The 21893-nt window shown below is 39.5% G+C and overlaps 1 protein-coding gene across 1 annotated transcript in view; it reads right to left on the bottom strand.

Moving 5' to 3' along the window:
- Positions 1–280: 280 nt before the first annotated feature.
- The window catches only part of CPA6 (carboxypeptidase A6), an 83221-nt gene continuing 61608 nt past the window's right edge, over positions 281–21893 (bottom strand). The window contains exons 7-11 of the mRNA XM_027674932.1: positions 11998–12108; positions 11667–11757; positions 6919–7121; positions 1794–1878; positions 281–468 (exon numbers count right to left, since the gene is read on the bottom strand). Of these exons, the coding sequence (XP_027530733.1) occupies positions 281–468; positions 1794–1878; positions 6919–7121; positions 11667–11757; positions 11998–12108 (678 nt within the window). The remainder of the gene's footprint in view (positions 469–1793; positions 1879–6918; positions 7122–11666; positions 11758–11997; positions 12109–21893) is intronic.

Raw genomic sequence — 21893 nt, 5'->3', positions numbered from 1 at the left:
CCAGGACTTGCCCCACTGAAGTTGCAAAATTAAAGCTTTATTGCAAAAAGAAGAAACTATTTACACCATGCTGGTAGCAAAGTTAGTATGTCAACTTTATGGACTTCTGTAGAGCAGATATTAAATGATTTTTTCCATTTCCCACCAAGTAAATCTGGTACAAACAATACCATGTTTCCCACTAGCTTCATGAATTTTGAAGTGGCCAAGCTTAGAATGGCAACTGAATGCACTGAAAGGCATCAGCACTATGAATAAAATGTTCACTTCAAGCTCCCTCTCAATGACATTTCTTCAGCAAGTGAAAAGTTATATTTTTAACTGCAAGCATGGTCTCTGTGCAGGTTGGTTTGATCAACATCTCAGGAAGTAAAAATCCAAAATGGCCAGTGTCACGCAGCTCAAATGCAAATGCGTAGGGGATGCCATTTTTGTAGGCCCAGTCCATAGAACTGCCAGAACTCACATCTGAAAGAGGAAATTCAGAGAAAATTTTAAAAAATGTTAAATTCCGGTCATGTTGAAAGCACCAGAAGGTTCATGTGGCATTTTGTCTTCAAGACTCAGTGAATATACTTGCAACTCAAACTGTTGCTTGCTCTGATCCTGAACACCCTTTTGACAAGGGCATGGGCACCCAGCACATAGTGAAAGGTGCTCAGCATGATATGGATTAGACCCTTGATTTTCATAGGAAAAATATTAAAACTGACTGTTTTGTGTAAAGCAAAATTTTAATAAAAGAGAACATTTAGAATAAAGCCTCAGACTATTCCTGTCCTCATCTGAGTGCAGTCTAAAGCTTTCCTTCCACAATGATCTCCCAGCTGAACTGGAGTTCTGTGTGCTCCTAGGTTTAACCTGGGTTTTTTAGGCAATTCCTTTTCAGGGAGAAGAGGAACAGTTGATAAAGTAATCTAACTTCTCCTTTTTAAAGTGTTTTTAAAATTATTTTCATTTGTCTTATATTCTCACCATTTCCTCACAGCATGAGAGTATTTGCATAGGTGGTGTCTAATATTAACAAACCTTCCCGAGGAGATGTGCTGCTTATGCTTTCATTATCTCCCTAAGTTGATTACCCAAGACACATATTTATATCAAGATCCATCTCTCACGTGGCCTGCTGTAGTCTGCGCAATTCTGGCATTAATTCACACTGCTTTTCCTTTGACATAGGACTGACTGCACTGTAATGAGTACAAGATGATCATGCTGTGAGATGGAGGCCCCCAATAAGTGGAGCTGTAGCCAAAACACAGCAACAGCAGAGGAGATGCAGGAGGTTGCTTGTGAAAAATCTTAAGCTTTTCACTTTTTCAGTATCTGTTATCATTATCCACAGGATGCAGGCCTCATAGTTTCAGTAAAGAAAAAAATAAGTGTCTTGTTGAAACCTGTTGAACTTCTTTTTCTCTTACCTGTCAACAGAGAGCTTGCCTGACAAATGCTGTTACAACTTAGTAGTGCATTTGCAGATAACGATATGCTTTCTAAGATCTTAATTTATCTTTCTTTTTTCAAAAATATGGTTTTATATGTTATGAATATTTACTGGCTTTTGCCTTTCATATGCATTGCAGTTTAATCTCTTGTATTGCATCAGTTGAGTTAATCTTACTGCAATCAACTGACTGAATCAGCTGCAAAACTTCATCTTCCGCCTTCCTCACAACCCAAAACTGGGTCAAAGTTCACTTTAAACAGTGTTTGCTTTCTTTGTTATAATAAGGGTATTCTCCTTCTTACTATAGGAAGGTCAAAGTCACAAAATCTGCCAGAAGAAAACTTACACAAAGTGCTAGAAGCAGGACCATATCTGTATCTTATACCATAGGCTGACTGAAGAGCGTTAACAGCATTATAGGCTGCTGATTCCTGGGGAGGAGGAGAAAAACAAATACATAAATTAGACTTTAAATTAAATAGTGTAATAGGATTGGAATCTGAGTCAATGGATCATTGTCTTCCGGCGCAATGCTGTGTTCAGTGAGACTGTGGCAGCTAACTTAAAATTATTGTAAAGGATAAATATTTTTTTTTTTTTACTGACAGCAGTTCCCTGAAAATCCTGGTTTGATATTTTCATGGCATAAAGAAGCTCACTGCACTGTGAATGACCAGATATTAAATACTTGTAATTTTAAGTTGTATGTATCAATTTAGTGATATAATGAATTTAGGCAACATGTGAGACCATGAGATGAAATAATCTCTTTTTTATGCAGTTTAAAAGCCATGCATACATTTTCTATGTCTGCATTTCCCAGTCCACTAAACCTTGTCACTGGTCGTCTTGTGAAGGAGAAATTATGTCTTGTTGGCATTCCACAGTGGTTCAGTGAGCAGAGTGGGAAGAAGGAAGGAGGCAAATTCCAGGTGAATGTTCACTGCTGGTCTAACTTTCTCATGCTGGGCTGCATGATGCAGTCTTGCAAAATGCAGTCTTGCATTTGTGCACTAATGCATAAATGTGATTTCAGTACTGTATGGGGAAAATCAGCACCTGCATTTCAACAGCTGTGTGGATGCAGTCTGTTTAGGAGGTTCACAGCATCCTGTGCAACTGGGTGCAGAAGGCCTGGCCCATGGCAAATTTGAAGGGTCACACAAGGATACTGTACCCAAACACAGAGAAGGGATGCACAACAGAAAAATGAATATTATCATCCCAAAGAAAAGGATGCTGGAGAATGTACAGTGGAGGCTGGGCAAACACAGAACCATCTCCCTATAGCCAACAGGAAATTATCATCTTGGGAGCTAGAAACAGCTGGACTTTGAATCACTGGGTAAAGCTACAATGGTTATTTTAGTTGTTTTACTTCCGTGAACTAAAGAGCTGCAAGTCTGGGTTTATACAAATCTTCAGGAACTCAGTCCTTACCTTGTTATTCATCAGGCTCTAGATGAGTGCACTGGGGAAGCATTACTCTATACTTGCCTTTCTGTTTATGTTTTCCCTAACTTTCCACTTGTTTGCCCTTCTCAGGAGTTGGGATTCTGACTTAATCCTTGGTCTGACCCATGCAGGTATTCCTGCTGTGGGTCTTTGTCTGAGTAGAGAAGCCAGGAAAAACTACTTTAAAATGTCATTCCAGAAACAAAAATAAATTAATTTTCACTTACTGATCTGCAGGTGGGGCTTTGGAGAGTTTATTTTACACTCTTAGCAAATGGAAGAGCACTTTTGTACTCCATTATAAAAATTTGTTAAGCACAACCAGATTTTTTGTTTGTTTGTTTCTCAGCAGGAGGGATGATGGTGCTGGAGACTGACATTTTCAGCTTGGCCTCTTGCCACTTCCATGAGAGCGTATATGGAGGTAAGGACCATTGAACTCAATGCTTCTGGGAACTCGGCTGGACTGGGATGTGGTCGCCAGCTGGTATGAGGGGTAACCTCTGACTGAACCTAACACCAAAGATGAGGAGGTGGGAAGGGGCCCTGTCCTGTGGTAGAAGGAGTAAGTGCTATCACTTGGCACTCTTCCTCCAGATGCCTTGACTTCTGAGTTGTGACATGCAAGACCCATAATGGGGTTGGAGGTGTTGGGACCTGTGAGGGCAGCGAGGTGGCAGTGCGAGGTCAGTGGCCGTGGGGCCGTGGGGCTGTGCAGGGCCCCGGGGAGTGGGGAGCTCCAGATGCAGTCTGGGGCTGTTGTCTGGTGCCTGCACTGAAGTCCCAAGTACCAGGCTCAGTTGCTCAACCAAAATTTGCAAGCAGCTCTGCTTACCATGCCAGGGTTGTCGTGTGGTTGGGCTGACACAGGCCTGACAACAGGCCTGATGCCAAGGAAGCAGGAGACAGGGCTCAGCTGAGAGAGCTGAGAGGGGTGGAGAGCAAAGCCCTGGTAAATATGCTGTGGCAAGGAGAACATTGTCACAGACGAGAAGGCACCCTGGGCACAAGTTACACACTGTACAGCAATGAGACAACAGAAGCAAGTCCTGTTGAAATCTTTCGAAGAAATAGTTTGGCAATGCCTGTTTAAATTAATCAGCACAATGGTACTGGGTTCTGTGCAGAGGCAGCAACTGCCTGGAGGTCAGGCCGGGAGTCTCCCAAGTCCAAGTCCACCACTTAGGCAGGTGTCCCTGGGCACTGTTGGAGCTGTGTGCCCAAAGGGACAGTTCTCTACTGCATCATACTGTGCAGGTTGGATCCTGAATAAATCCAGGCAACCAGTATTTGAACACTCTCAAGGAGAAAATGCCACATAAAATTACCAGATTTTTACAAAGACATGCACAAACTCAGTCACACCATGTAAGTTCACTGCAAACACTAAGGCAAATGACTATACAGGAAGAGAAGGGATGAAAAGCAGGTGAAATTTAAAAGTCTTGGGATAGATGTATGTTTCTCCTGGGTTTTTTTAATCTGAAAGATTACTTTTATTTTAAGTATTTTAAAAGAACAGATTTCAGGAGAATGTTAATAAGAGAATTGTGCCTAAATTAGAGCAGAATATGCATGTTGTGATCAGTACACAGCTCTCCAGTTTCAAAGCAGCTCTGAATAATTGAACACTTTAATCGAAACGGTAACTGACAGCTCACTAAAATGATCCATCCCAGACAGAAACATCCTTTCTACTGCTCAGAATTAATTGTGTCCCCCTGCTAGCACCAAATGTTATTTATCTGCTATGCATGTGGGGTCCTACAGTTCTCCACTGTACACAGTCCATGTTGGCAAACAACCTTTGTTCTATCAGCTTCAGGAAACAGAGATCCATTGCTTTCTAACTCACTGTAATTTCCAAGAGAAATGGAGAATCTGAAACCTCACCCTAAGTCACCGTTTTAGAGACTTCAAGTATTAAAAACTATTCATTTAGGAGCTACCAGATGATGGAGAGTTTGGTTGTAGGCAAATATTAAAACACACAAATAAATAAGCAACAATATTCCATTAATTTTCACTGTGATCCCCATAACAAGCTTTATAAATTACAGGAAATTACTTCAGTTTCTTTTTCCAACCTCCTTGTTCTTTTTGACCCACCTCAATAAAAAGAAGTATAAGGTCCAAATACTGGCAAAATATTTAGAATTGGGATTTGGCTTCCATTTGTCCAGGGCTGTTGTTTAAAACAAGTGTCTCTCTTCGTTCCTTTAGGTCTGTGCTTCACACCCTCCAATGAGGAGCCTGATCCAAGGCCTCACAAACCTTAGGAACACCCGTTAAACACCAGAAACTGGGATCCTTCAGTCTAAAAGCTACGGATGGAAAGATAGAGTGTGTGTGTGCTATGGGGCAGTTACTTCCTGTCTCAGAATGGAAATATCCCTTGAGCAACAAAAACTATACTGAAGATACATTGGTGTGTGTTCTCTTTTAGACATTCCTTCTCCTTACAATGAATTTCCTGTCTATAGTGTCTGCTATTGCCTTACATTGCTCTGGACATCTTCATAAGATACCCAATAATTATATACTTGCAGAGGAGATGCTGATTCTTCCTAACGCCATGTCTTTACCACCTTCTCTTGTCTGTTCCGAAAAAAATATTCTTGCATCTGCTGTCTTCAAAGGAATTAGATTCTGTTGTAAATTGCTCGTCTATGTTTTTTTGGTAAGTAATAGTCATCAATTGACTTGGGAAACTCCTTTCTCAATGTTACTCCCCAAAAGAGGGTGAAGAAGGTAGAATAAAAAGAAGATTCATGACTTTATTCACAGTCAATACAGGGCTGGGTGGTCAGCCCCCATAAGTCTCATATTTTTAGCTCCTTTGGCTGCTTAGTTAACGTCTAACTTACTCTGTTCCACAGGAATGATGTCAGATAGAAGAATGTTTAGTAGCTGCTGAAATTAAGTGTCTCAACAGAAATAAACCTACAAGGATAGTTTAGCTTGTGGAGTGCTGGCTGCTCAGCCTCCTGAGAGAACAGCCGACTGAAACTTCAGTGAAGCTCCAGGGACTGACAGCATCATTTATTCTGCATAGGATAAATCTAAGGTGGAGTTAAGCTCCTTTGGAGAAAACTAGCTTAAACTGGCAAGTTAAAAGTCACTGCAACTTGCAGCTTTCAGGGTAAAAATGGAAGATATATGGAAAATATAATTTTACTGGGGACTGAAGGTGGCAGAAAGAGGATTGCAACTGGTTGATGCAGTGTGGGTCTGTGAGCAGGAGCAAACAGAAAGCAAAGCTTAGCCAGATTTCCCTAAGAGAATAAGCCATAAGGAGGGTTTTATGAACAGGAGGATGGCTAAAACAGACCTCAGACTGCAAGCAGAGGGACTAGTTCTGCATTTGGATGAGCATGAAATACATGAAATGTATGTATCTAAATCAATACGCTTATATCAGAAAATGTATTCTTATTAATTTATTCTTCTAATATACAGAAGCCTCTGATGTTAATTAACCGCTTGTCTTAAACAGTTAAAAGCACTGTGTCTAAGCAGAATGATACATAATGCAATTGAAGCTTTACTTTTGGTGAAATCAAAAGATTTCTCCTTGAACTGATAAATGTAAACAATTTCAATTTTTTTTTGTTCATAACATTGAAGATGATCTACTGTATGATCCTAGTGTTTAAGTTCTGAGCATGAAGAGACAGAATTTCAGCTACATACCCAAGGACTTGACTACATAATTCCCATTACAGTTAATTAAATAAAATGATAATAATTATAATTAAAACCTAGCGATTTATCCTATAAAGTAATTTAAAGGGACTGATGGATGGAAAGCACTATACCATTTTAATCAAATTACCACTGACTCATGGTGAGTGAAGATTATATAACCAGAAATGCGATTGCAGGCAAATCCAGAATAAATACCTCTCAATGTTAAATATATGCAAAGTATTGAAGAAACAAGTCTCCTCTCAAAACAAAACATACAAAAAATAATATGTGAGGGAGCATATTCTCTGAAGTTTTAATGTACTTACCACACAACTGAAGTTTGGAATAGTTTCATATTTGTAAGAATAAGGGTACAGCAGCATCTGTGCATATGCATGGAAGGACAAGTAGGCTTTTATTTGTTTCCGATGTTTGCGGAGGAAATGAGCAACAGCCTTTACTTCAGGCTCAGACTCAGGAAAGGGACCACAGTACGTGTCATCACATGGGTGAAATGAAGCACCTTCATCTAGAGATTGAAAGAGAAAGTTGATGGTAAACAATCACAGAGAATTTCCAAGGGTCAGCTTCTGGCTCAATCTTTTTTGGCCCCTGTGAAAAAGCATGAAAAGCAATAAACACATTGCTTTCTTGTGACTGATGAGCATGAGTCAGTGGGACCTCAGTGCAGCAATCTGCTTGTTCGTCAAGTAGACACAATGAGTTTCCAACTGGCCAACTACAGGCAGTTCTCCCAAGAGGATATATTTCAAACCCAACAGAAAAGGAGAGCCTGACTTCATTGTCCTTTCTTCCCTGGCTTTCTGTATCAGTAGCACTTTTTATGACAGCATTCCCTTATTAAAACTATTGATGGGTCTCAGTTGGTCTGTTTGAAATCAGAGAGCTATACCTCTTTAGTAGTCACTGCCAAGACAAATCTAGCCTTTAAGAGCATTTTAATGTACTGGCTACTACAGTGGTGGTTACAATGGTAGGTACATAACCTCAACAGGCGTTACCTTAGAGACTGGTTTAAAACATGAGAATAGTTCCTGACTAGACTATTTTCACCCTTGCAAACCTTGTGGGGAAAAAAATGACAAGCCACATGGGATGATCGCTCAGTTAGTTAAAATAGAAATCATCTCAGTTTGTACAGGGACTGAATTTCCTTCAAGTCTGGGGCAGGAGTTCAGTTTTGAGGATATCTTTCACTACATCAGCCTGCTCAGGTGGCAGCAAGCTGCACAAGAGTAGCCTACTGAAAGATGAAACTTAGAAAAGGGGATGTGGTGGTGGCTCCTTTATCATTTAGCAATTCTGTATCTAAGCCATCATCTCATTTAGAGCTAAGGGCTTGGGCCTGCAAGAACAATATTTGTGCAAATCCACTCCTCTCCTATCTGCTGTGATTTCAAAATGCCATGTTTTACGCTGACCTGCAGAATAATAATAATTTGTTTGAGAACTTCCCTGGTGCCATTCAAGACTTACAAAAGCAGTGTTTTATTAGATTTCCTTTGTATGGTAAGTACTGCCATCTTCAATTAATAAGAAAAGAGCAGTGTGTGAGAAGGCATAAAGATATCAACTAAACCAGGGTTATGCAATCAACATAATGCTAAAATTAAAAAGTGGAAGAATTTCATGCTGCAGTTTCATTTTAAGATGAAAATTGAGGCTACCATTCAGTGGCCACAAGTGGGGATTTCAAAAGGTATTGCTTGGATTGCAGTGGATATGGAAGGGTTATATAGAGGGCAGATGGTATCTTCCATGCAGAACAGATGGCCACCAAGTCATCCAAATCTCAAGAGCACTCTGCCTCAGTGTCTTGTCAGATAATATAGCTAAAGGAGAGCTATTTAACAGACCCTCCAGAGCCTTTGCTTTTTTTTATGGATACTTCATCTCCTGTAACAGTGTTGTATACCGAATCATGGAAATGAATATCACTGTTAATAAACAGTGGAATCCTACAAGCTAGGGGTAAAATGACCCAATGGACAAATATGACTCAGTTTAGTGACTTTCAGTGAAGAAAAAAACTTTCTAAACTTTCCAGCCCATTATTGTGAGCCATTTGAAATCCCAGCTGTAGTTAATGCTTTACCTTAAGAGAAGCTGGCTGTAGTAAAAAGAAAGGGTTTCCATGGTGGCCTTGGATAATGTAAGGATATACTCAGTTTTCATACTGAAAGTTCTTTCAAAGTAACTCAAGAAGGAAAAAAATTGATACAGTATGTATCAACTCCTGTGAAATTTCCGAGTTACAGTCATGAGAAGCAAATGGAATTGCTTAAAATGTTACCATGCTGCCTTATTTTTGTACCTGATAGCATACCAGAGGAGTAGGTATCCTTCAACATCCATCATGAGATCAAGTCAACAAAGGAAATGTGTGCTGAGACTGATAAAACCAATGCTTTGATACAGAAAGAAGACTGAGACGATGGATGAGCTGGAGCATGATTCTCAAACTTCCTTGCAGCCACTTCTGCCAGTATGGGGTACTGTTCTCAGTGAGCACTGTGGTGCACAGGAAATTGGGATGCACTGGAAATTTTAACTCCCATTGCTGCTCTCACAGGGATTTGGATGCAACCCCTTTAACTGGATTTGCCCTATGACATAATTTAGTTCCAAGTACCTCATTATTTGCTTTAAAGTTGATATTTATTTCATTATCGTTAAACCATTGTGCTGCTTATTGCACATATATATGTATTGCAAGGAGCATTCCCAGAGTTTTTGCTGTCAGTATTCACGTGGATCTGTGTGCAATTTCTGTGCACTATTTTAGGTACAAGGGTACTGCAATGTGAAATCTAGCACAATCAGTGATATGGCTTTTTTCTTGGTCCCTAGAGAATATAGAAGTGATATCACAAAGTTTACATCAAAGTCCTACGCTAGCAGGGAAGAGGAAAGCAGACAGGATGCTGTGATATCTGTACTGACTAGCTCCCTGCTGCTAGCTTGCAGCGGCTTTGCTGGAGCTGGATTCTGCCACAACACACCTGCCTGGAAGCCCCACAGTGAAGTTCAAGCCTGTCTGCAAACTGAAGTGCGACTGAACTGAATGAAAAGGTTTTTACAAGCACATGCAGTTTTAAATGTTAAACACACCGTGATTATGCAAGCTTCAAAGTGTGATATGATCCAGATTCTTCTCTGACTCATTTAGTGTCCAGGACCTTCTGAGCACCAGTCAGCCCAGTTCATGAAAGAGCTCTTTATTCTCCATCAAAATAGAGAATCAGACAGAGTTTGGGTTCCAGTGAGGGAAGCAGAGCATGTGCATGATGAGCAACCTTGAAGGAATTTTTATTTTTTAAACTGGAGGCGAGGACCTGTCTTTCATGTTCAGTGCAGGGGAGAAATGCAACAAGTAGGGGATTACAACACACAAGGCATGTGGGTATTATGACAGTTTCACTCAGCCTAGAAAAAATAGGTTTCTAAATGAAAGCTAAGCAAATATTTTTAGGATTGAGTAAAAATGTGCTCTAACACAGTGGCTAGGGAGCAGGAAAAGGGAGGAGCAGAAAGATGTGAAGCCAAGAAATATTAATTAGGACTAGAAAGAAAATGCATTGAGTATTAATGTTGCACTGATAGGTACCTAAAATATGTCTCCAAAGACTTCATAAAAGAACTGATCATTCCAACTACACCAGTGGCTATCTTCTGAACAGTAAATGTATGTTCCCAAAATACCTGCAGTTGTGACTTATGCACCTGAATAAACGATGATAGCAATGATGCAGGACTGGTTCATTTTTACATTATTTTTGCAGCATAAAATTGCATTAAAGATTGTGATAGCAGCCCTGGGACTCAGCTAACGTAGGCTTTCTGTAACTACTTCTGTGTCAGTCCTCTCCTTACAGCAAGTAGGGTTGAAAAAATTCAGAAGCATATTTCACAGTTGCATACTGTATTGAAAATATGCTTCTGTTCACACTCACTGCATTTGTAAACTTCCCAGGCCGATTATTCACACTCACTTTTATCCTTACAATTCTCAAAACTCTACTTGAAGAATCCAGTCATTGCAAGCCAGACTGCACGGTGCTCAACTCCTACTGCAAGTAATCAGAGTATTGTGGAAACATCTAGAGACTTCCAGAGGAAGAGGGATGGGCTGAAGGGAGGATCCTTGCACTAGCATTATGCAAACACAATTTCTTGTCGTTACAAGCTTGTAGTATAAATAAAGAAGGTGGATTAATGCTGGAGGAGAAAAGAGCTGCACAGAGAAGTGAAGGAAGTTGCTGAAGATGGGAGAGCAGGTCAGCAGGTATAAATTGACGTATTTCATAACAAAGTATTCTTATTTTCTTACACCAGAACTTGTAGGGCTGCTTACACCTGTGTGAGTTGCACTGTCTTCTGTAAGATTTAATAAAATACTATTTCTTCGATGGACCCATTTCAGCTCTTCTGCTAGTTATTTCATTACTGCTGCATTCTCTATGCAAAATTGAGGCCAATTTTTATGGAAGTATTTACAAAAGTGCTGGGAGATTCAAATTGTATCTCCATGCATTTAGAAACACCTTCTTTCTGTATTAAATCATTAATAATGAAGGCCTTAAGACCACTGAGGCCGACAAAGCAAGTTTGACATTTCCAAAGCTAAAATAATTTCAGAGAAATGAAGAATTAAATAAAATGAAGTTTGAAATGTTTCCTAGAGCTGTAGTCAGGTGAATCCTGAAAAGTGTTGGACCAGCCTCAATACTGGGCTTCAAATTATTTATATGATTGCCAAAATACAGAATAGCTGTATGTATGATTTTTTTAACTTTTGCCACATTTTCCATGAAAAATTTTTACTTATGATAAGGTTTGTTTCTCCAAAGTTCACGACTTTTATTTTTTTAGAACATAGAAGGAATATTTGAGCCTTGGCTTGTGGCTTTATGAGAAAGTATCTTCAACTTTAACTATGGAAAAGAGAACACTTCACAACAGATGTGATCTAACCTACTTGGATAATTGCCTCTGTTGGATAATTAAATACAGAGTAATCTGAACTGGGGGACCAAAGCACCTCTGTACTTACCACACCATTTCACTTTCCAGTTGCGATTAGCATCAACACCATGACAGTGAAACCTTGTGTTCTTTGATCTTGTTTTTCTCCAAAATCGATCCTGACAGAAGTTACAAAGTATTTAAATAGCAATAATACTACATTTTGGCAAATGTCTATTTGTACACATAACAAATCAACCCTAGAAAACACACATAGTATTCTACTTTAACTGAAGTCATTCACTTCCATTTTGCAAGGCAAAAAGTGAGGGACCAGATTATACAGAAAGTCACCTTTGAATGGTGTACAACCATTTGATCTTTCCTGTCTGAATAATTTTACTACTGAAATTACTTACATTTGTCCAGCTAAAATGATATCCATCCACATTAAATATAGGCATGATATAGAAATACAGCTGAGTTAGCATCTTTCTCATGGCAGGATCAGTCTGGTATGTCTGAAGAGCCTAAAGCAGAAAAGTCAAAGAAAACAGTTTCCGTAATAAAAATAATTTTCCGATTAGGTATTGTGACAGGCTAAGACAGTCATGAGGCCTTCAGCAGTACAGATATCTGATCTCGTGGCACCACAGACATCCTTTGAGCTCTGCTTGAAAGGCTGACATCTTCCTGCAAATGTGATTCAGACAGCATGAAAAACACATGAAAAACGTGTTTAAAAGACCCTATTCTCTCTGCTTCTCAGCTACTTTCAGTAGTCAAGAAAATACAACTCATATTACAGAGAAGCAAATGCATACAAAATATTTCTTGACATAGGAGCTGAAAGCCAGTGGAATAGATTTTTACTTGAGGAAATGAGTTTAGCTCCCATAAGACAACAGTCCTGTTGTTTCCACCAGGTGACAATTTGATAAGGTCTTAAAGCATTTAAGCTTTTGTTGTATTCATAATACATGCACAATTATTAATACAGGGAGCTTATTCCTTTCTAACTTAGAAACCCTTCTATTTTGGAGAATCTTAAGTATAAAGGTTGGTAGAGGAAGTTTAGGGAGGGAAAGTATTTTTATTTTCCTCTCTGCATCTTAGAAAAACACAGCAAAAATCAGAGGCTCCTCAGCAGTTGTTTGCTAGTGCCAGAGATGCTCCTTTACCAGTTCCAGGAAGCTTGGACTTCACATGCTGTAGTAAATACTGTCTCTTGTCATAGCTGGGCACCAAATTTGCATCCTTCAAAGTTTAAGTGTTGATTCTGTAAGATGAGGAATCGAGTGCTTCATGTGGCAGGCGGAAAGCATTTCACACTGATGCTGGGTTCAGAGGGATGCCTGAGCCTGGCTCCTCTCCTCCTGGTGCTGTGATCACAGCCTTCTGCTCTGCAGTATTTCTGGCCCTTCAGATCCAAAGAGTAGCATGTGTTTGGGGGGCAAAGGGAAATGTTTGCTCTGAAATAAACTAAGCTAAATGCTTTTCGATTGACAAATGCCAGGGAACAGTGTGAAGTACAGGAATTCAATACTTCTGGGCTCCTAACCATGCAGCTGTTTGGATTACTGAAGCTGCCATGGGAGCTGAGGGATGCTTTTAGTGGAATACTCTTAAGAAATAGCTGTACAACTGGATGTGTCCGGGTCTGAAATTTACTCATGGAGAGGTCTGATATTTTTTCTTTATTGAGGGCATTAGTGAGACTTCTAAATACTTTTTCTAAAGGGTTCATTAACCACCTCTCTGTTGTGTGGTGCTTTCTCCTCATCCAACCTCATTCTGCCCTCCCAGCAGTGCTCTGCACATGCAAGTCCTTCAGCCTCACTCGCAGATCCAAAGCAGTGCGTCATCCCTGTGCAAAGCCAAGTCACTCAGTGCTGCTCCACACCGTTTCAGACAGGCAAGAGCAGGGGAAAGTGAGCAATAGCAGGTAAAGGGGCACAGCACAGAATGAAATGAGATTTAGGCAGCAGCTAGAAGATCATGGTGTAGAGCATTGGAGGGTGGGATAAGATGACAAAAGAGGGGTTACCACAGGCAGAGAACACATCTAACTAGGTAAATAGTCTAGCCCTGCATGTAAATCTGCATGGGATTAAAAGCCTGTAAGGTAAGTATGTATGTGAAATCACTAAAACTGTTCTTACAGTGGAGACAGAACCAAGCCATGCTCCAGAATATAAGTCAAGGAAAATGAACATTTTTATTGTGCTTATTTCAGGAAGAAGTAATTTAGCTGGGGAGAAAATGAGGCTACATATACCATTTCCTTGACTTTTTTGTGCTTTTCTCTTTTTTTAGACAGTATTAGCAAATTAAGCTCAGGTTTTGTCCCCATGTCGGATATTTACATGATAATGAGATTGGCATATGTGCTTGTATCTGTACTTATGTATGCCATTCTTTCACTGTCAGCTGCATCTGTAATTATGCATTTTGCTACACTGTAGTGTTATATACTGTGTTTTAAACTGCAATGGCGTAAGACTAAACACTTTGAAACACTTTAAAATTATCTTCTTAAAATAACTACAGATAATTAATTAATTTAAGGTAATACACTGCTTAAAATTGCATGGATGAGCTCTGTAAGTTTTTCAGAACCTTTCCAAATTTGCAAAAAATGACATAATGAAAATACTTGAATTAAGACTTTTTAATATAGGTTTTAAATCCTGTGAAGAATATATTTTTCTTCCTAGATGAAAGCACCACCATTTAGAAACCTAAACAAAACATAGACAGCAAAATGCCAAACACCCCTTCATTTTTTTAAAGTTACTCTGTGTTATTTTAATGCCTGCTGTCATTGGCAAAATATCAGGAGAGACTTTAGGAAGCATTATAGTTTCCTGTAATAATACTCAAAATTTGAAGCCTTAAAGTTGATTTAAAGCCAAACATGTCAATCATTCAGTGCTGTTCTTTAAAGCATATATGGGTTTTCTTAATAATTGGATTACCCTTTTAGAGTAGCATTTCATTAAAAATGTAGTGGAACTAGTGCAGCTTTCTTCTTCGTGGAAAGCAAGAATGTAGATGGTGTAAAATGTGATCATATTCACTTTTTCTGCTGAAAACATTTTGTCTTTCATACTGCTTTTATCTGGCAATTTTATTTATGTATGTAATCAGGCAACACGGACTATATAATCTCTGGCAATGTGCCTTAGAGTTACCAAGGTGTATATTTGCTGGAGCAAAGCCCACAACTTGCCTTTTGTGACATGATTCCCAAATCCTCCCAACAACGATCATGTGAACTACCTCCCCCACCCCCCTCCGGCGGTGTTGAAACATTTTCTCCCTGTGTGACACAAGCGAGGCAAATATAAACCATTAGTGAATTAACTGCGTTGTAGTTTGCAGAATATGGCTTGATGCTGCTTCCCCATCATGCAATCAATAGCAGCTTTGCTGCTGAACATGCAGAGAGCCAAACCGGCCCAATAAATGCTGAATAGTGTTATTAGTGAGTGAACAGATGATACAGGAACCCTGCCAATACCGTGCAAGGAATCTGCCTGGGGGATGGGGAAAAGGACCGGTGATTAATAGGAGGGGGCTCGTTCATCTGGATCAGCTGAGTGGTGGTTGTTGACAGAGCTACACCGGCTTAGGCTGGCTGAGGATCTGGTCCATAGGAAATTTAATTTAGGGGACGAAGTAAACAAAAGAGCTATATTATAAACTGCCAAGGCAATAAAAGGCAAGGGTGTAAAATGGATTTAGGATGCAGCTAGGCTTTTTATAAAATAAGGGGATTGACCGAGAAAGACAAAGCAAGAAGACAGGGTTGAGAGAAACTCTGAAATTGCAATTGAGCTTAATAACAATTTGCTATCCCAAAATTAATTATTATTAAATTTAAGGTGGCAATCAGCTCTTGCTGTTTCTGGTTTTGAATTAAACAATCACTGAATTAAACAGTTACTATTTTAGCACACAGAATTGACTGTCTTTACTGTTGTACCAGAAATCACATAAAACTGCTTCTTACAAAATAGGATTAACTCTTCCATGCCATTATTAAGATATCACTTAAAACATCCTTTTTGACAGTAACGTACAATATTTTACTATTATCTGTACATCTTACACTTTAGGAGGGTGACACTATGATCTGCAACTCCTTCATTCACACTTTATCAGTTTGACAAGCTAGTAATTAGCTCTGTCTTTGTACTTGGAAGCAGTACACCTTTTTATCTCCTTTTTCCCTTATACTGCTAGTATCCTGCTTTAGCATTCAAATCACAAGCAGAGTGGTAAGCCTGTTATTAAGGCTAAGATACAATTGAGTATCTGAAAACAAATGGTTTAAAACAAAGGGTCAAATCTTCAAGGCTGAAGCTTGAACTGTGTCTGACGTATCTTCCTTCCTTCCTCTTTGGGAGCAGGAGAAACCGAGGAAAATGTGAGAGAGATGACTGTGCTGCAACTGCTCTTCAATAATCAGGAGAGAGCCCATAAAAAGAGTCTGACAAGAAGGATCTGCAGAATCCCAAAGTAAATGGATGTAAATGGAGAAAATGCTGAAGTAGAGAAGAGGCGGAGGGACTATGATGTGATGTTAGAGAAGAAAACAACCCTTCCAGGAAGCCTGTGCAAGGCTGGGACCACTCAAGCAAAGGCATGATCTTGTGGTGAAGAAGCTGCATAACTACACAGATCTTAGTAGAAATAGGAGACATAACTTCTTGGTTCCACTCTGTGAAGTAGAACTTAAAAAATCTCTTAGGTCCCAAACAGGTCAAGGACTACCTAGCACGGAAAGAAAAGGCCAGTGTTATTCTGAAGCTCTGTGAGTGCTCTGATCTACTAGCAATTGTATGAAACTGATGCCCACCAACTTGGTGGAGACCTGCCGAGATATATGCCTCTGAAAAATGTAATTACTGAATTTTATATCCTAGTTATGTTGGTCCAGGGTAGTATTGAGGGCAACCCAAGAGGATTCACTTGAATACAAGGTGTTGAGACACAATTAAATAGAATGACAGAATCACAGAATGTGCTGAGTTGGAAGGGACCCACAGTGACATCGAGTCCAGCCCTTAGCCCTGCACAGGACTGTCCCCAAGATTAACACCATGTGCCTGAGAATATTGTCCAAATAATTAAGATACAAAATGTTGTTTGTAATTCCATTTCTGGAACCACTAAATAGTCCAATGCATGGAGTTTTCTTTCACAGTCCTTTCTCATGCTCTGTATTGTTTCTGCATATCAGTAGTGAGGCCCTAATTACTCAGCACCATGATACAGGAGTGGACTGCTAAAATATAGAGCAGAATTTCCTCCCTAGGGTAAGTAATGTGTTGGAACAACAACGCAAATTCTTTTCATGACTTGAAGAAGAACATACTCAACATCTTAAAAGCCTTTATGACGTAGAATCTTAATGTCCTAGTGATGAATACTTACATAGGAATTGTCATTGAAGACTTCTTACTACAGGCACAACACAGCTGCAGCGTTACCTTTATTTTATCAAGATGTACTCACATTGTGAAAAATTAATAGCTGCAAGCAAAATGAATGTACTTTTTACCTTCTTAAAATTATGGGTAGGCAGGAAGATGCAGCTGAGTAGTTGGAAGTGCACAAGAAAAATAATGCAGTACTTATTTCCTTCTGGAAAAGAAAAACTGGAAACAATTTTAACTGGTTTTTTTGCCATCGTGAAGATGTCATAGTAAAGGAAAGCACCTTTCCTAAACTGTCTTCTTGTTAAATAAAACCTGGGAAGTTCCACCATGGATCAAAAGAGAAAAAAACCCGCACAGTATAAAAACAGTTTGCCACAGCTGCCTTTAAAACAATGCATCACATGCCTCGTTGTGGTGACAGCATGGTACTGCACTCTATCTTTCCGGCGTTGGCTTAGATTTTATCCATCAAAAAAACCCAAAACCAAAGCATCACAACTGAGGGCCCAGTTTGGGAAACTGTTGTTGATAGTGTTCACTGCTACTTTATTTTCCTTCCCCTCAGAAATGGTGCACATTAGTAACCTCTGTTTTCAGTAGCAGGGATGTGCTAGAGAGTTGTAGATATGTGAAGTGGTATATAGGATGGCTGCCAAAATAACTGAACACGTTCAGAACTGAAACAGCTGTGGAATGGAGGGGACGTGTTGAGTAGAAGCAGAAACCACTACACATAGGTAGGATTACTGCACGTAAATTTAAAATGTTGGGAACAGCATTTGGAGGATGAAAAAATATCATGAAGATAAAACAAATTTTGCATTGGTACCAGTGCCTCTTGGCGCTGAAAGGCTGATGAATGAAGTGCTGACTGAAGAGGCTGGAAGTGGTGATCTCTCTGATGGAGAAAACACAAATAGTGTTTCAGGCAGAAGCTCCTGACAGAGAAGAATGAGTTAGCTAAAGACAAGTAAGGCTGAGTGTTTCAAATATAGATACTGCAGAATGAAACAGATGGATTTTTCCTCCAGATAATGGATATATAGGGAGCACTCAGAGAAGTCAATTTTTTTCTGAGGTTAGGCAGCAAAAAAGACAGCTGGGGAGATTAGAATCTGGCAAACAATGAAAATTAAGCATCAATGATCATATTGCATTTACTGAAAGACCTGCAGAGCATTTGTGGAGAGATTGTCACCAGCTGACTGGTCCTTCAAGGTGAAAAAAAGCCCAGTTTTTGTGGTGCCATCACCATTGGCACCTGTGAAGGATGCTGCAGAGGATCAAGACACAGCCCTTGGAAGCTTCTGACCTTCCTAAACCAAGGGTAAACTAAAAATTGATGATCAGAAGGAAAACGCAGATAGGAAGATTTCATAGAGTAAGAAGACGCAATGATTTAAAGAGAAACAAAAATTTCATGTCAAGCCAACATCATCTGAAGAGCTTTAGCTGAAGGGAACATACCTTGGAAAGAAGGAACATATCAAGCTAAAGAGTGAAAAGAAAAAGCTACAGGTACAGTCTTTGTTTTGACCTTGCACACCTTTCATTCACTTTGGAATATTTCAAATTATTTGAAAAGCTCTTCAGATTTCTGAGGGCCAGCAATTAAAGGTACGTTAGGAACAGTGGCATACCTTTTCCTAGGAAAAGGACTGGCATAAATATATGGCTTATATGGAGAGGCAGTTGAGTCCTTGCTTTTCTTCCTCTAAACTTCTGCTTGGAGAACTCAAAAAACAGATGGAAAGCCTATCACAGGGGGTGATATACATTGTCTCAAAGAAGAACTAAATATAGGGGTAACGAGCATCCTTTGAACTAATCTTAGTCTGAAATCCCGGATTGTGGGAACATAGAATTTCAGCTGTACCTGTTCAAAAGACTTAAGTCTGTTGACAAATGATAGGTCAAGTGTATAATCTTTAACAAACATCATTGTGTTGCTTTGCACAACTATCCCACACACCCCCAAGATCAGTCTATTTCATAAGTGGGTGAAAAAACTGGTATCTGAATTTAATAATTAGCCAGTATTTCAAACTCGTAGCTATGGATAGCAAGGGGAAAGAAATTTTCTGACTCCTAAAGGACTGCTGGTCTTGATGGAACTCAGCAAGACCCAGAAATGATCCAGAATGTGAAGCTGTTTTCCTGACAGTGTGAACTTCAGCGCTGGAATGAATGACTGAGTGTTGCCTTGACTGTTGAGGCAGCGTATGGCAGATGTTTTGTCAATCAGAATATGGACTGTGGAATTTTGTGGAATGAGTGCTACACGGGCTTTCAGCAGATCTTAAAGTGGGAATACTTATAGCTTTATTGCCTTCTGATCGTATGGCCTGCAAAGCGCAGAAAAAGAGCCAACTCTTTTTAACACTGTCTGAGTCTCCTGTTTGGACCTGTGTCTGATCACACTGCTGTCCTTTTTTGGCTCTGTCTATGTGCTGTTACTTTAGCTATTCTGTCTACAGGCAAGCACTTCATAAACATTCTTGAGGAAGAATCTGAGGTCTTGAATGCTGCAAAATTCCTGGTAAAGACTGGTCTCTGGGGCCTGGTCCACAAGCCTAATGGCTGGTTAATTGGCAGTATGCATCCCATATGCATCCCACAAGGTGAGTCATAAATCAGTCTCAATCTGAGAATAGTGGGAGCAGATGTTGCAATTTTGCTTCTTGGATTTACTGTGTGTCTCTCTTGCCTCATTATTATGGAGTGAAAAGACGGGATTCTGGTCTGGTTTTAGAAGAAATCAATACCAATGTCAGCATGAAAAAAAAATTAAAAATTGAGATTTGCCCTCAGCCTTTAATTTCTTTGTCTGCAATTACACGTTTGCTCCATGGCTGCATCACGAAGTCCAAATATATCGTCTTAAATAATTTGGGAACTCAAATAATTTGGATCCCTATTGAGGATGGGAAAAGAAGGTTACTGCATTTCCAAAGAGTGAGACTATTTTCACATTCATTTGAGGCCCTGATGAGGACACTTCTTAAGGAGATGCACTTGATCTTAATGGACATTTCCCTTACAGTTGTTATGGGATTCTTAGAATATTTTCTCAAGGAGAACAAGCAGTGCTTGCTTCTTGAAGGTTTTTAATTACATTTATTGGATTTCCTAATCTTGAAATACAAATTCCTGCATCAGAAACAAAGAATAATGCAACTCAAAGTCCCATCTCTTCATGTTATTTTCTGAAAATGTTGTATGAATGACAGACATTTCAAGGTTATACATCATTGAAATGGATCAAATGGCAGCATTTATTAGAGGGAAGAAAGTCAAACCAGATGTAATGGGAATCTTCATCTGCTTTCACTAAAGCTGAAACAGAATCTAGTTTTGATGTTAATTTGAATAGCAGTCTGTGAACTATATTTCAGATTTTTTAAAAAATGGTAAAATTCTAAATTTGAGGTCTGGATAATTTGATATCTGAATTCTACTTCTCCTCTCCTAAGTGCACACCCAATGAATAGGAGTTAAATGTTCTTACTTAACATCTGTACAAATATAACTGTATTTTTGCAGAAACTATAGGTTTTGCGTCTTTGTTTCTATGAGGGTTATTTTAGACACATGCTATGTCTGAATTTTGTTTCTAAAGTCTACTACTTTCTACGAAGTAGAAATATATAATGGAGTACCTTTCATAATATTTACTAACATGTTTTAATGTATTAGATCCCATTTAGCCTTTTTAAAATTCTAGACTAACAAACCTTTTTTCTTTTTTTTTTTTTTTTGGTAAATCTTGCTGTAGACACAAATTCTGTCTTCATTTATCTTTTCAGGCTGCCTTCACAATAGCCCACATGTAATCAGTTCTGTTTCCTTTTACAGTTCATCATGCTTCCCTATTCCACCACTGGTCTCTTAATATTTCCACTATCAGAGCCTTTTTTCCATCCCTTTCCAGATGAGTAAGGTTTGAAATTGGGTGGGATTGCACTGTAACGTGAGTGCTATTTCACTACAATACAGGTGTAGACACTTCTCTGTGGCTCATTGGCTGGTACCCAAAGCTCTCATCCTGTGTGTGCAGGCCCTCCCCTTTCTTGACTTGAAATTCAATGACCAGGGTTTGTCAGAGGCCACCAGTACTGCTAATCCTGATAGAACATCTGATTATCTTTAGCTGAGAGACTACAGACATTCAGGGGCGCCTTCTACAGAAACAAACAGCGATGTTGTTATTAACACCAGATCTATGGATCACAGAGTCAAGGCTAGAGCTCATTCTGGAGTAGATTATAAGAAAAAACCCAACCCAACACACAGAAAACAAAAAAACACAACTCCCCAAACCATGGTCTTTGCTTTCTTTTTGTTTGTTTCAAAATGTGAGTAGGGTGTTTTTTTACTTTGAATTGTATTATCACATAATGCAAAACTCTTTCCTGTGCATTCTCTTTCTCTTTTAAATCTTTAACTTCTGTATCTTTCTCCACTTCTCTCTAGTTCATCTGTTCTTTTTCTCTGACTATTGTATTTGCCCACATACAGAACAAGCCTGTGTGGCAGGCAGCCTCTTGCCTTCCCATGCTCCAGCCTTACATCCTCACTTCCCAAATCTGATCTGCTTTAGTCTGTTTTGCATTTCTAAATGGGTGGGATCCGGGTCCTTCTCAGCTAAACAACTCCAGATGCTTTGTAGAAAGTGGGGAGCCACTGCCCATATCCTGGCAAGCCACACTAGCAGTGCTCAATAGCACTTCCATCCTATGGAGGTGGTGTCTCCCATTGTTTGCATCAAATCCACTTACACTCAGAAGCTGCCAGAGGTGTAGGCATGATAACTGAGGGTTCCCAAGCTGAGTAGGAGTATCTGGTCAAGTTTGTAGCGCCCAGTCTTG

The sequence above is a fragment of the Neopelma chrysocephalum genome, unplaced genomic scaffold (genome assembly GCF_003984885.1).
Source record: "Neopelma chrysocephalum unplaced genomic scaffold, ASM398488v2 Primary Assembly neopelma1_22, whole genome shotgun sequence".
NCBI classification, from domain to species: Eukaryota; Metazoa; Chordata; class Aves; order Passeriformes; family Pipridae; genus Neopelma; species Neopelma chrysocephalum.
The sequence above is the reverse complement of the archived record's forward strand: the minus strand, read 5'-3'. Positions and strand labels throughout refer to the sequence as shown.